This window comes from Diabrotica virgifera, chromosome 1 (genome assembly GCF_917563875.1).
Source record: "Diabrotica virgifera virgifera chromosome 1, PGI_DIABVI_V3a".
Taxonomy (NCBI): domain Eukaryota; kingdom Metazoa; phylum Arthropoda; class Insecta; order Coleoptera; family Chrysomelidae; genus Diabrotica; species Diabrotica virgifera.
In genome coordinates, this window is record NC_065443.1 from 132,428,477 (window position 1) to 132,443,377 (window position 14,901).

General features: G+C 32.8%; 1 protein-coding gene across 2 annotated transcripts in view; it reads left to right on the forward strand.

Moving 5' to 3' along the window:
* Positions 1 to 1,850, forward strand: part of LOC114327019 (facilitated trehalose transporter Tret1) — a 49,499-nt gene extending 47,649 nt beyond the window's left edge. For both annotated transcript variants that reach the window (XM_028275514.2, XM_028275513.2), the window contains exon 12: positions 1,547 to 1,850. In XM_028275514.2, coding sequence (XP_028131315.1) covers positions 1,547 to 1,803 — 257 coding nt within the window. In that variant the 3' untranslated portion in view covers positions 1,804 to 1,850. The remainder of the gene's footprint in view (positions 1 to 1,546) is intronic.
* The last annotated feature ends 13,051 nt before the right edge of the window (positions 1,851 to 14,901 follow it).

The window sequence follows — 14,901 nt, forward strand, 5'->3', positions numbered from 1 at the left end:
GCAAAAGCACACATCGGCACAATATCACTTTTTTTCTTTGACATATTATGTATAAGTACCAAATTTCAAGTCAATCCAAGCGGTTCTTAAAATTTACCGCAAAAACCGTCAAAGAATGTACTAATATACAATTCGTTTCTATAATTACGTGCAATGTTATCAATTATTATAACCATGGCTATACCATGGCGTCCTTAATCCCGTTCGGTACATTAGATATGGCAAGAGTATCGAGCTATCAAATAAATAGAGGGACCATTTATAGATACAATATGGGCCTATCTCGTCGAATTGTCATGGAAGATATGGGAAAATTGTCATGGAAGCTACCAACGTCTAAAATTTGGGCACGGTACTTAAAGAAGAAGATGGGCATATAGCGGAAACAATACAATTTTAAAGAGATATATTTTAAATGACATTACATATATAGGTCATAATTACCACCCTTAGGGTACCAGTAGCCTTTTGGCCTTTTTTAATAGAATCAACACTCCTCTATCGATTTGTAAAACAGCATATGGGAAAAAATAAAAAGGATTCTATTTTCACGAAGACGCCCATAGGAAACCTCACATTTTACACATACTTTACTCTCCTTGATTTCACCTTTTAATATTCTCAAAGGTATTTACGTTGCATTGAGCCAAGTGCGATCATTAAGGTACGTATCTATACAAGGGTCAACCCCACTCGGTGTAGCTGCTCATACGGCATGCGCTCCCCTACATATAAACTGCAAACCGGTTGAATCGAAGAGGGTAAGCGCCTAGCGGCGATCACCGACGTATCCACTATGTGGAACTACTACACCGAGCGAGGTTTACCCTTGTATGGATACGTACCTTTAGAGTGCTTGCGCATCGAAGAACTGCATTACGAGAAATTAACAGGGTCTACACCGTGCAATAGTAAAGTATTAGAAGAGATGGAAAGATTGCGTAAACTGTAATAGGTGTAAATAATGATTTTGATTCAAGAAATATATGAAGAAATTACAAAAAATATACAATGTATGTATCAATACTTGAAATAAATGCAAAAAATGTATCTGCCATATTCCTACATCCTTTTCTGAACATGACGATATATTTTAATGTTTGAAAAGTGTAAGACTAAAAAGTAAAAAATAAAAAAATATGAATTTTTTTAAAAAACGCTTTTCTTTAGTTATGAGTGACTAAAATTTAAAATATAAAAAAATTAACTAAAAAGCAAAAAAAATCAGACTTGAAGGATTATTCGAAAAAAACGTTCGTTAAAAAATGAAAAAATCTAACACATTCGATAAAGAAAAGCGTGGTGCGCCTCTTCATCGAATAAACGGTTTGAAGATAGCGCCCCACTCTTTTCTTTAACGAATGTCTTAGATTTTTTCATTTTTTTAACGAACGTTTTTTTCGAATAATCCTTCGAATTTGATTTTTTTATTTTTTGCTTTTTAGTTAATTTTTTTATATTTTAAATTTTAGTCACTCATAACTAAAGAAAAGCGTTTCTTAAAAAAATTTTTTTCATATTTTTTATTTATATATTTTTGTTTCAGCTTATAGTATCAACATGCTGTTCATGTTTGGGTCTCTTCAAAGCTACTATTGGTTGATAGATATTTTGGGCGGTGTGGCATATTTGCAATGGATGTTCTCAGTACTTTCCATTAGTGCAGCCGTCTACACTTATTTCTTCTTACCAGAAACTAAGGGAAAGAAATTAAGTGAAGTTTCAGAATATTTTAAGACAGGATGGCTATACATAGGAAGAAGTCCCGAAAATAAAGCGAAGACTACGCATGACACTACTTAATTTTATAATTTTATAACAGTTATTTGCAATATATATTATTATGTATATACGCCACCTTGAAACACCTAAATCTAAAAATGTCGACTTTATCTAGAGTGATAATCAAGTCACTTCGTTGTTTGATGTTTATCCGAAATATTTGCTACATATCTATATTTGTCACTTATGTCAAAACCTTGGCGAAATACGGTAAAAAAATACTTTTAAGGATTTTTAAATAATTTTATTAATAAGATAATATAATTATGAAATATAATTACAAAACAAATAAGTGCCGGCACATACCAGTAATTTTTTAAGTGACACCTAGCATTTTTTTTACAAATGAGAAAACGTTAAAAAATGTCACCATGCAACTTTATTTAGCCTTAGAGTTACTATCGAGAGTCTTATGTCGAATTATCTCACAATAAAACACTGAAAAACGTTTGTTTTCTATACTTCCACAAAATTTATTACAACTATGTTATTACTACAGCTGTTTCGGCAAAATGCCTTTCTCAAGTGATATATTTTACAATGTGTTTGCCTTTTTAAGTCTTTAACTGAAGAGGTTGAGGAGTGGGGAGCTGTTTGTCTCGAGTTGGTCATTCAGAATTATATCTGTATTTTTCAATTTATTCATTTCCATTGATTCTAAAAGTGATAGCTTAAGGCCTTTATTTTGAACATGTAGAATTTGAAACTCTTCATTGAAAGAATGATTATGATCTAGAAGGTGAAGTGCGTATGTAGAAGTGTCTGTTTTTCTATTGTTGAAATCCCTTTTGTGTTCTGCTATCCGTTTGTCAAAAGTTCTGCCAGTTTGACCGATGTAAGTTTTCGGACAGTCACCACAAGTTAGTTTGTACACACCACTCTGTAGTTGCTTTCTCTTTCGGCTTTTATTGTTTTTAATATGTTTGCTTAAGTTGTTGTTAGTTCTGAAAGCTGGTGTTATTCCTTTCTTTTTTATGTATCTGGCTATTTTTGTTGTTATTTTGCCAGTATATGTGAGAGAGCAGAAGGTACTGGGTTCTTTCTGTGGTGGTGGATACACTAATTTCAAGGCTTTCTTATCGAGTTTTTGGTTTAAAATGTTGTTAACTGTTTGTTCGTTATAGCCATTGTTTACTGCTATTTGTCTAATGATATTTAGTTCTCTCTCGAAGTTATTTTTTGTCATAGGAATTTCTGTCAGTCTATGTATCATGCTATGGTAGGCTGCTAATTTGTGTTGTGTAGGATGGGATGATGCATTATGTATAGTTGTGTCAGTCTGGGTAGGTTTATGATATACGGAGAACTCATGTTTGTTGTGTAGTCTGGTAATCGTTACATCTAGAAAGTTTATGGAATTATTCTGTTCTGTTTCTATTGTGAACTCAATATTACTATGAAGTGAATTAATGTATGATAGAAATTGGTCAAGTTGTCTGTTAGTTCCTGTAAAGCAGACTAGTATGTCATCCACGTATCTCCACCAATATAAGAACTGTTTAAATACGGGGTATTTAGAAATTGTTGTTTCAAGTTGGTTCATAAATATATCTGATAGTAATGGGCTTAGAGGATTACCCATAATAAGTCCTGCACTGTTGTTTGTGTAAATTTGATTATTGAATTCAAAATAGTCTTGATTTATGCAAATTTCAAGAAGGTGCAAAATTTCAGATGCAATGATCGGATTTGTACTATTATGTTCTAAAAGGTTTTTAACTAAAACAAAAGTTTCTTTAGGAGGAACAGAAACAGAGGAAAGTTTGTTTTTGTTTTGTTAAAAACCTTTTAGAACATAACAGTACAAATCCGATCATTGCATCTGAAATTTTACACCTTCTTGAAATTTGCATAAATCAAGACTATTTTGAATTCAATAATCAAATTTACACAAACAACAGTGCAGGACTTATTATGGGTAATCCTCTAAGCCCATTACTATCAGATATATTTATGAACCAACTTGAAACAACAATTTCTAAACACCCCGTATTTAAACAGTTCTTATATTGGTGGAGATACGTGGATGACATACTAGTCTGCTTTACAGGAACTAACAGACAACTTGACCAATTTCTATCATACATTAATTCACTTCATAGTAATATTGAGTTCACAATAGAAACAGAACAGAATAATTCCATAAACTTTCTAGATGTAACGATTACCAGACTAAACAACAAACATGAGTTCTCCGTATATCATAAACCTACCCAGACTGACACAACTATACACAATTCATCATCCCATCCTGCACAACACAAATTAGCAGCCTACCATAGCATGATACATAGACTGACAGAAATTCCTATGACAAAAAATAACTTCGAGACAGAACTAAATATCATTAGACAAATAGCAGTAAACAATGGCTATAACGAACAAACAGTTAACAACATTTTAAACCAAAAACTCCATAAGAAAGCCTTGAAATTAGTGTATCCACCACCACAGAAAGAACCCAGTACCTTCTGCTCTCTCACATATACTGGCAAAATAACAACAAAAATAGCCAGATACATAAAAAAGAAATGAATAACACCAGCTTTCAACAACAACTTAAGCAAACATATTAAAAACAATAAAAGCCGAAAGAGAAAGCAACTACAGAGTGGTGTGTACAAACTAACTTGTGGTGACTGTCCGAAAACTTACATCGGTCAAACTGGCAGAACTTTTGACAAACAGATAGCAGAACACAAAAGGGCTTTCAACAATAGAGAAACAGACACTTCTACATACGCACTTCACCTTCTAGATCATAATCATTCTTTCAATGAAAAGTTTCAAATTCTACATATTCAAAATAAAGGAAGCTATTACTTTTAGAATCAATGGAAATTAATAAATTGAAAAATACAGATATAATTCTGAATGACCAACTCGAGACAAACAGCTCCCCACTCCTCAACCTCTTCAGTTAAAAACTTAAAAAGGCAAACACATTGTAAAATATATCACTTGAGAAAGGCACTTTGCCGAAACAGCTGTAGTAATAACATAGTTCTAATAAATTTTGTGGAAGTATAGAAAACAAACGTTTTTCAGTGTTTTATTGTGAGATAAAATGAACTTCCATCAAGTAACGGTCGAATCCATCAATTATTATGTCGAAATATTATCTGCAATGATATCTCTCAACATTTCAATACCATATGCTTTGCCTTTATTCCCAGATACACCTGTTATTCTAATTACAATCCGTTTTCTATTTTGGTAAATGGAGAATAACGTATGCCTTGTTTGCTTTGAAAATCAGTGGGGTACCCTGATTCAAAAATAGGGGAAGAGTTGAAAGGAAAAAATGTGCAAAAGTTTGGTGTATGGCGGTGAAGTCTGGACACTGTAAGAGGGTTCGGGAAAAGAAGATGGAGGTGGATGAAATTAAAATGTTACTCTTAATAAACAGGATCAAGAAAGACATAATTAGGAAAACGGCCTGGATGACTATATTCTAAAAAAGTTCAAGAACAAAGACTTGGTTACGTGATGTGTAGAAAAGAAAAATAAGTGGGACAAAGGATAGAGCCGCTACAAGTTAAGGGAAAGAGATGTAGAGCAAAATCGAGAAGGAAATGGAAGCACTGTAGCAGAGAACTTCAGAGAGAAAGGTTTTAAATGAAGAAGACACGTGGGACAGAAATAAGTGGCGAAGAAGAATAAGGAAAAGTGACGCCCGAAAAGGGAAAAACTGAAGAAAAAGAAGAATATATATTTTGGATTATATCTTTATTGCACCCCTTCACAGTTTTCCTCTCTCACCATCTACCACTATATCTAATTTCTCCTATCTCTTTGACTCTTTCCAAGAATTTTAAACTTTGGCGATTCTTTGTATTGGGTGACACTTCGTCGTTGAAGTTATTTTATATATTTGAATCTCTGCTCTTTTTGTTACTTTAATTGGTGTCATATATTGTTCAATGAGATGAGTATAATATGCTGTATAATGTATTATGAGTGTTCAATGAATAATGAATGTGAAAATAATGACAATTGAAGACAATGGAGCTAGTGAAAGATCCAGAGTATGATATCCATGTCGATCGTCACATCGAATAAAGGAAATGGAAGCACTGTAACTTGAAAGAGAGAAAAGTTTTAAATGAAGAAGACACGTGGGATTGGGTATTCACATCGGAATCCAACTAAATGAAGTGACACCAATACATATTTACCAATAATAAAAGACAACTATTTGAGAGTTCTTGTAAGACTAATGATAAAAATCATGAGCAGCTTCTTCCAAAAGTAATACATATACAAAAGGTTTATTTTGTCAAAAACAGAATATTACAATGTACAACAAAAAATAAAACATTTTTAGACAAAAAAGGATCTTCTCACGATTATACAACCGATTACAAAAATTCCACCACACAGGTAGACCTTTGCGAAAAGACCCAAAGGAGAAGTAATATAATATTAAATTTACGTATTAATATGGTAACAGTGGGAGTGGGAGCTAATTTTGTAGTGACAAAAGAAAAAATTAATAAACTAAACCAAAACTGAACGGTGTTGTAGGAGAAGGGCATTAACAAATCAAATAAGATAATATTTATATAGCTTATTAGACCCAACGAAAGAGTGCCAAGGACGAGAAGCTGGACAGTGTGAAAGTAATATATTTCGAGTTTCTGTAACTTTTATTTGTACGCTATCATCAATTTGAACAATGTAGAATTTCCTCTTTAGGTTCGTAATATTCGTAAGTGTCCTGCAATAAACTCAACATACAAGAATTTTTCAGTTAGGGTGTTATCTAAAACGGTGATAGGGATATATCTGTTGAATTCGGGTTCCCAGGCTTTTAATTTAGATTTCTATCAGGGCAACTTTGCATTTGTTAGTGCCAGACGTTCAACAAAAAAAGTTACATTTTTAAATTTAATCTTTCAGGGCAATGTGTATAATATATCTGTTTAGGTTTATTTAGATATAAAGACAATATTTATAAAAGAATAGATGAAATTTATACAAGAATAGATGAAACAAATAAATACCGAATAAATATTTTTGTAGTTTGCCAACGATTTTTTGTTAATAAGATATTTTTCTTTGAATCCTATTTCAGAGGAATACCACAGCGGGTTAAAAAAATCAGGTTTAATTAAAAAAATTAAAGCCTTGGAATATAGGTCTTACGGGTGTGAATCTGGTGCTGCTCTTAAAAAAAGATCATTTTTTTATTTAGCGTATAGCAATAGATGTAATAAAATAATGTGAGCAACAAATATATGTGCATCGCTGATGAATAGCATAAACAAAAAATATAGTATAGAAGTACACAAGATAAAATATATACAAATAACACAAGAATATTACGCAAATCTCAGACCTCCAACTAGAAATCAGTAAGCTTAAAATGGAAAAAGCGCAGAAAGAAATGAAGAATAACACTAGGGAACAATTTGGAACTCAATTTCTGTTGAGTTAGATTTTTTAGCTGTTTTATATAGAATTAGGCATGCTGGTTTCAAAACTGTTTTTAGTTTAGTTTTCTTCTATCACGTCACGTTCGTTTTCTATGTGGGCGCTGATGATGACTGAGTGCTGGGAATGGTGCGCTGATAACTGCAACTGGCCTGGACTCTCCTGTTCAGTTACGTCTGTTATACTGTGGTGAAACATTGGATGTCGGTTAGCAGTATTTAGTATATCGTTACTGAAGTGTATAGAACGACTTATTTTGTTTGAACTGACACGTTTCCTTATAGCTACCTCTGCTACTACACCTCATAAGTGCGAAAACAGCCCCGATTCGTTTTGTTATATATGTGGCAGTTTTACAATTCTCAGTCAAAGGATAAACATCAGTACATTTGTCAGACAACCATATTTTACCTATTTTAAAGTGAAACTTGGTGATCGAGATAAGGCATGGCTACCTCATAAAGTGGGATATGGCCACTCAATGGAACCTTCGTTTAAAAAGTTGACGTGATAGACAAAATCTGAGGATATTCTAAGATTCAGACGCCAAAAATTAGTGAAAGACAAGTGTCAGATCTAACTCAACAAAAAATGTGTTCCCCAGTGTAATAGAAAACCTGGCAAATATGTTATTACCGTGGAGATGTTAAAACACGAAGGATAAACAAAAGTTGAAGCATTGTAAGTACATTCCACTGAATAAAATTCTCAGTAGTAATTGCACAAGAGCTCTGAAATTATTGAATTTTTCCCGAGTGACACTTTGACAGTTTTAATTTCACGAGCCAAAGGCGAGTGAAATTATGTCAAAGTGTCACGAGGACCAAAATTCTATATTTATTTTAAGACTTGTTTACACGGGTAGAGTAATGATGCAAGTACTTGATAGAGTAGATTAACTATACCCATAAAATCGCTCAGCACAGTAGAGTAGCAAGTAGAGTGTATAGTAGGTGGTAAAGTAGAGTGACTAGCAACATGTGGCAAAGTAACTCTACTCTACTACCACCACCACCGCCAAAATGTCCACTCGCCTGCGCACTCTACCCATGGAATGCGCTCAATTCTGGTAGAAGTGGTAGAGTAAAGTAGGCAGGAGAGTACATGGGGACGCTGTCATTCCGACTGGAGTTGTGTTTTGTGTAAATAGTGAAAATGAAATTCACTGAAGATGAAACTTTAAAACTTGTAGATCTGTATGGCGAATACCAGTGTTTATGGAATTTAGGTAGTGTACACTACAGAAATAAAAGTATGAGGCAAGCTGCGGAGGATGAAATCGTCGAAAGAATGGCAAAGGGGGGCTTTGGAGTAAACGCGCTCAAGCAAAAAATTAAGAATTTAAGGTGCACTTATAATCAAGAGTGTTTAAAAATACAAAAATAAAAAAATCGGGTTCACTATACTAGCATCAGTACTATACTTGTACTCTCCTCGTGTGAACGGTATCAAGCCATTTTTGGTAGAGTAGCGAGTAGAGTCTACTCTACTCGCTACTCTACTCTCCTCAAAACTCTACCCGTGTAAACAAGTCTTAGTGTTCGAGTACAATTTGTTTAGTCCAGAAAGCCACTGCGCATCCGCTGGGAAAAATATTCTGATTCGGATTTTTTGCACAATCTTACTCAAAAAGGACTCCTTCTAACAAATTTGCATGTTGCCAGGACCAAAAGGTGGTCAAAAATTTTTTAAACGTTTTTTTTGTTTTTTTCCTGAAATTATTTTTTTGTATGAAAAAAGTTTTTTTAAGTTCTTTGGATCATTCCAAACAGAAAAGGTCTTTGGTGACTTTTCTCTAAAAATGATAGTTTTTGACATATAAGTACGGTGACCATATCTTTTGAAAGAAAAAAAAGTACAAAAAACAAAAATGTATTAAAAACGCAAAATGTATCTTGTTATTGGACAAATATAACTTTTTTGCATTAAAAATAAATAAACTGTGTAGCTAAACATAAAAAATTATATCAATTAAACTAAACATAACACATTACTTTAACTCTGAAAAATTTACAAGCCTGTAATTAAGAGTTTTTAGATGAGGGACCTGGAATAGCCTCAACTTCTTCCGGTTTTTTGCATCATTCATATTTTTCTGAATTTAAAATTAATTTAAGAAGGTGCTTCGACTGAAGTAAATGAAAAATTTCATACAAGTCTCATCAGAACTTGCGTACACCAGCATCGCTGCTTTGAGAGTGGATATGGACATTTGTGACTTTTCCGACGTCCAATAATAATTATTTATTACAGAAAATAAACGCTCGATAGCCGCACTAGTACCCGGAAGACAAAAAATAAATTCGCATAATATTTGTAAGTTTTTCAGTTTGAATTGATCTACACACTTAAAAACTTTAAGCCATCGATCCTGACTATTGTTTCTTCTCTGTTCCACTCAGCAATTTTTTCACTTGTAGCCACGTCTTTCAAAATTCCCAGTTCGTCAAAGAGTTGATCTTCGTTTCACATGGTTGCCTTGGTATACAATTTAAAAGCTTCGAGAGAATAACAAACATCGTTCCATGTTATTTCACTTCTTATGCGAGCTCCACACTCTCGCCGAAGTCGATCGAGGTTCAACAAGTACGAGAGTGTAGACGGCCACCTTGTGTAACTTTGCCTCACTTCGTTCTACTTCCATTCTCTGTCGGTCTGGTCAAAGGGATCTTTGTTGGTATCGCACCGCTCTTTGTCGGTATCACACTTCCTCGCGAAGTAGAACGAGTGTGTAGAGAGGGTACTTCGGACTTCGGTCAACTTTGGCGAAGTAACTTCGCCGAGAGTGTGGAGCCCGCTTTAGGCCTATGCTTTTGAATAGTTTAAATTCATGAAAATTTGTACTCCAGTTTTCTAGGTAGGTTACACTTTTTGTGTAAAAATGTTTCACTTGTGCGGTGAAGTTTTGTGTACCACCCCCGCACCATAAGCCTAATGTCTCACACACTTAAAATGTTTTTAAAGATCATTCATAAACGCATTTACCAAACACTTGATATGGATATTGAAGAAACCCACTTTGGATTTACACTACTAATCCAGAGATGCTTGGATGTGAACCAGGATATGTACGTCTGTTTCATAGATTACAACAAGGCTTTCGATAAAGTCCGCCACAAAGAGCTAATGGACGTCCTCAAAAGCAAAACAGTTACAATACAATGACCTTTGAATTATAACAAATCTATATTATAAACAGCAGGCACACATACGCATTAACGAACACACATCAGAAGAGTTCGAAATTAAAAGAGGAGTGCGACAGGGGTGTGTATTGTCACTACTACTATTAAATGCATACTCTGAAGAAATTATGAAAAAAGTTCATGAGGGAGAAACAGCAGGAATAAAGGTACCTAAATGGAACGCCAATTATTAACAACATTAGATATGCGGACGACACTATCATAATAGCGGACACCCTCCAAGACCTCCAAAAGCTAATGAACAAGATAGTTGAGTGTGGAGAACAATATGGATTATCAATAAACATCAAGAAAACTAAATTTATGAGGATATCAAAAACCCAAAATAATGATAAAAACCTGACAATTAAAGGTAAAACTTTAGAACAAGTTGAAAACTACAACTACCTTGGCACAATAATTAATCACACAAACGATTACTCCAAAGAAATCAAAGTTCGAATAGAGAAGGCAAGAACCAACTTCAATAAAATGAGAAAGGTAGTTTGTGCAAGAGAACTGAAATAATTAAGACTTGAGAGTTAGGCTGGCAAGGTGTTATATTTCTCGACTCTGCTTTAACGGGATAGAGCATGGTCAGTTAACGCATCGACTACTAAAAAGTTGGAAGCATTTGAATTGTGGGTAAAGGTACCTGAAGATAGCATGGACCGAGCCTGTAACAAACAACGAAGTCATGAGAAGAGTCAACAAAAGAATGGAAATATTGGAAACCATCAAAACAAAAGCTGCAATACCTGGAACAGTATACAAAGAAATTTGTTTAAAAGTAGTAAAAGATAAAAATATTCATTTTTTAGAAAAAATAAGTACATTCGCGTGTCCTTAGATAGGTTTTAAAGTACATTAGGATAATATCTAAAAATAAGTACTGTCCTACTTAAATAAGTACATATGGTCACCGTACATATAAGCGATTAAAAATTGAAAAATTGCGAAATCGGCCATTTTTAACCCTCAAAAACTATGTGAAAAACTGAAAATTTGAATGTTGCCAAGGTAAGTAGATATTCTTTAAACATCGATTGATGAAATCCCGAAGAGTTTTTTGCAATACAATATTAAAAACTCCTTTGTTTTCTAATTGCTAATCAAGCGTGCGCGACACTATTTTCCACCGGCAGTATGGTGCAAATGAAAGGAATAAATTCGTTATTTCGTAAACCGGCGACTTTGAGGAAAAATCCCGAAACAGGTCGATTTTTATTTTTAAGTTATGATATTGTGGCGTATATGGTATACTAGTGATGATTTTTTTAAATAAGAATAGGGCTCGTGTGGTAGCTCATTTGAAAGGTTCTTCAATTCTCTATTCAGTAATGTAAATATTTACATAATTATTTATACAGGGTGACCTTCTACTTCTTTTCTTGTCAAATAATTTAATTTAATAAAATTTTTTTGGACACCCTGTATAAATAATTATGTAAATGTTTATATTACTGAATAGAGAATTGAAGAAACTTTCAAATGAGCTAGCACACTACCCCTATTCTCACTTAAAAAAATCATCGATTACGTCATCACGTCCAGATGGATGACGTCACTAGTATACCATATATGCCACAATATCATAACTTAAGAATAAAAATCGACCTGTTTCGGGATTTTTCCTTAAAGTCGCCGGTTTACGAAATAACGAATTTATTCCTTTCATTTGCACCATACTGTCGGTGGAAAATAGTGTCGCGCACGCTTGATTAGCAATTAAAAAACAGAGGAGTTTTGAATACTGTATTACAAAAAACTCTTCGGGATTTCATCAATCGATGTTTAAAGAATATCTACCTACCTTGGCAACATTCAAATTTTCAGTTTTTCACATAGTTTTTGAGAGTTAAAAATGGCCGATTTCGCAATTTTTCAATTTTTAATCGCTTATATGTCAAAAACTATCATTTTTAGAGAAAAGTTACTAAAGACCTTTTCTGTTTGGAATGATCCAAAAACCTAAAAAAACTTTTTCCATGCAAAAAAATAATTTTAGGAAAAAAACAAAAAAAAAACGTTTAAAAAATTTTGACCACCTTTTGGTCCTGGCAACATGCAAATTTGTTAAAAGGAGTCCTTTTTGAGTAAGATTGTGCAAAAAATCCGAATCAGAATATTTTTCCTAGCGGATGCGCAGTGGCTTTCTGGACTATTTGCGATTATTTTATGAATAAAACTGTTCAAAACCAAAATTTTATTGTAATTTATTTATGTAAGTACAAATTAGTACAATTAAACACAAAGTTTTTATAAATATTTGACGATTGAAAGTCATCACTTTTATAATTTTTAAAACATTAATTGTCATTAATGTCACTGAATGTATTTTTTCGTAGCAACGAAGGACATCTGACGTAATATACTTAACGACGGGCAATTATCAAAAATTATCGATTTAATTCAGATTTCTGTAGCTTTCTTTTGGTCAGAATCTCCTATGAATGAAATAATCACAGAAACAAAAAATAAAAAAGAAAAAAGGGAAAAACGGCAGGAACGAAGCAGTACGCTATTATTATTTAAAAAAGGGAACTGAAAAAAATTAAACAAATATATGAATTGTTTTTTACTATGTTTAAAGCCCTATAACTATCTGAGGTCCACCTATCTCGTCTAAATTCCCTAATCGACCACCGAGCGTCTCTTATTTGGATCCCAGTCTAATCTCCATAATAATTATATTAAGTAACAAAAATGGTGACAAAAGATTCTTCTTCTTCTTCTTATACTTGTTGTAGACCTGTCGATCTGTTAATTCCGACGTTGAAGTATTTCTTGAGAGGTAGACTGCCTGCTATCTCTCCATCTCTTTGGTGGTCTCCCTGGTGGACGATTGTCTGCTGGTTTTCCTTCTAGAGCAATTCTTGGTAGTCTGTGCTCCTCCATTCTTTTTACATGACTAAACCATTCTCTTCATCTTTGCCTACCCAATCTTACTACATATTGCACGCCACATTACATTATACACGACATCTACACGACACCTACATCTTGCACGAAAAACATTTAAATAAATAAAAATAAATAAAAAAGAATGTGTGTGTAATTTGCACGCACGTAAGAAGTTATACTTCTATTATATGATTTCAATGAAACTAATATACTTTAAACAGTTTCTCTACTACTTTCCAAAAATTTTTATTAAAGCAATACCAAAAATTAAAAAAATAAAAGAATAAACCACACACAAACACATTGAAAAATGCCACAAATGATTGTTGAACAATAATTGTTGCCAAAAATTTTAATTAAATACGTATTTTCTGAAAAAAAAAATTATATAATAATATACTTACAATCATAAAATCTATAAAAAAAAATAAAAAAATAACAACTTGCTTGGGGCTTGAACCCACTTCACGTCTACCGCGCCGTACGAGAGTTGAAGCGATTTACCACTACACCACATTCGCGTATACGTCATGTGGGAATATACACAACCTAAACGTTTACACCATAAACTTTTTGACATTTTGTTTATTTATATGAATCAAATTATTAGTTTGATTTTTGTCGAATTAAAATACAACAAAATATAGAGTAAGAAAACGATATATTAGATGAAGATTTGTAGAAAGTTTGTTCGTAATCAGATTATGTAAATTAAAGCATTGTCTACTAATAGGTAACTACATTATTTTTTTTACATTTTCCAAATAGATAGGTATGAAGATAATTTTTTATTGGAATACAACTGAAACATTTAGAATTACGTACCTGCGGCTTTTCAAAACTAGTTAAAAAGTCACTATAATTATAAATTTGATTTTATTTCTGTCCTTACAACAATAAAAACTAATATATACTATATTTTTGTTTACCGATAACTTCCATATTGAACAATTATTGACAGATCATTTCAACACACAATCAGAGCCCGTATAACGACTAATACCATACTGTCGGTGTGCGCATGCGCGCAGATCAATAAAATTTCACCCTCAATGAAATCGCGCCTAAAGAAGTATAACTTCAAAAAACAATTATTAGTATGTCCTTGTAAGTTGTATCCATATGGAAAACTTTTTTATTATTAATTTTAAGAAAAAAAGTTGTTCTTCATAAAAAGCTCTGCATGGTCAAAAAACTAAGATTTAACCATCAAATATCAAATTTTTTAAATATTATACGAGGTATGTCAAAAAGTTTGAATTTAACTCAAGAGTAAAGTAGCTTTATTTTTCACAATATTGAAAATTGCTATTATGAAAAGTTGTTTGGAATTAAAAACTATATTCTAATATGCAATTCCATCCATCTAATTGAATTTTTTTTAAATAATGGATAACTAACATTATTTTCAGTATTTCAATTTTGATAACTCTTTTATTATTAATTATACGAAAAAAAGTGATTCTTAATAATAAGTTCTGCATGGTCTAAAACCTAAAATACAACCATCTTATATCAAATTTTCTCAATTTTATACGAGGTATGTCAAAAAAATAGATTTATATCAAAAGTAAAATACCTTTATAGTTCAGAA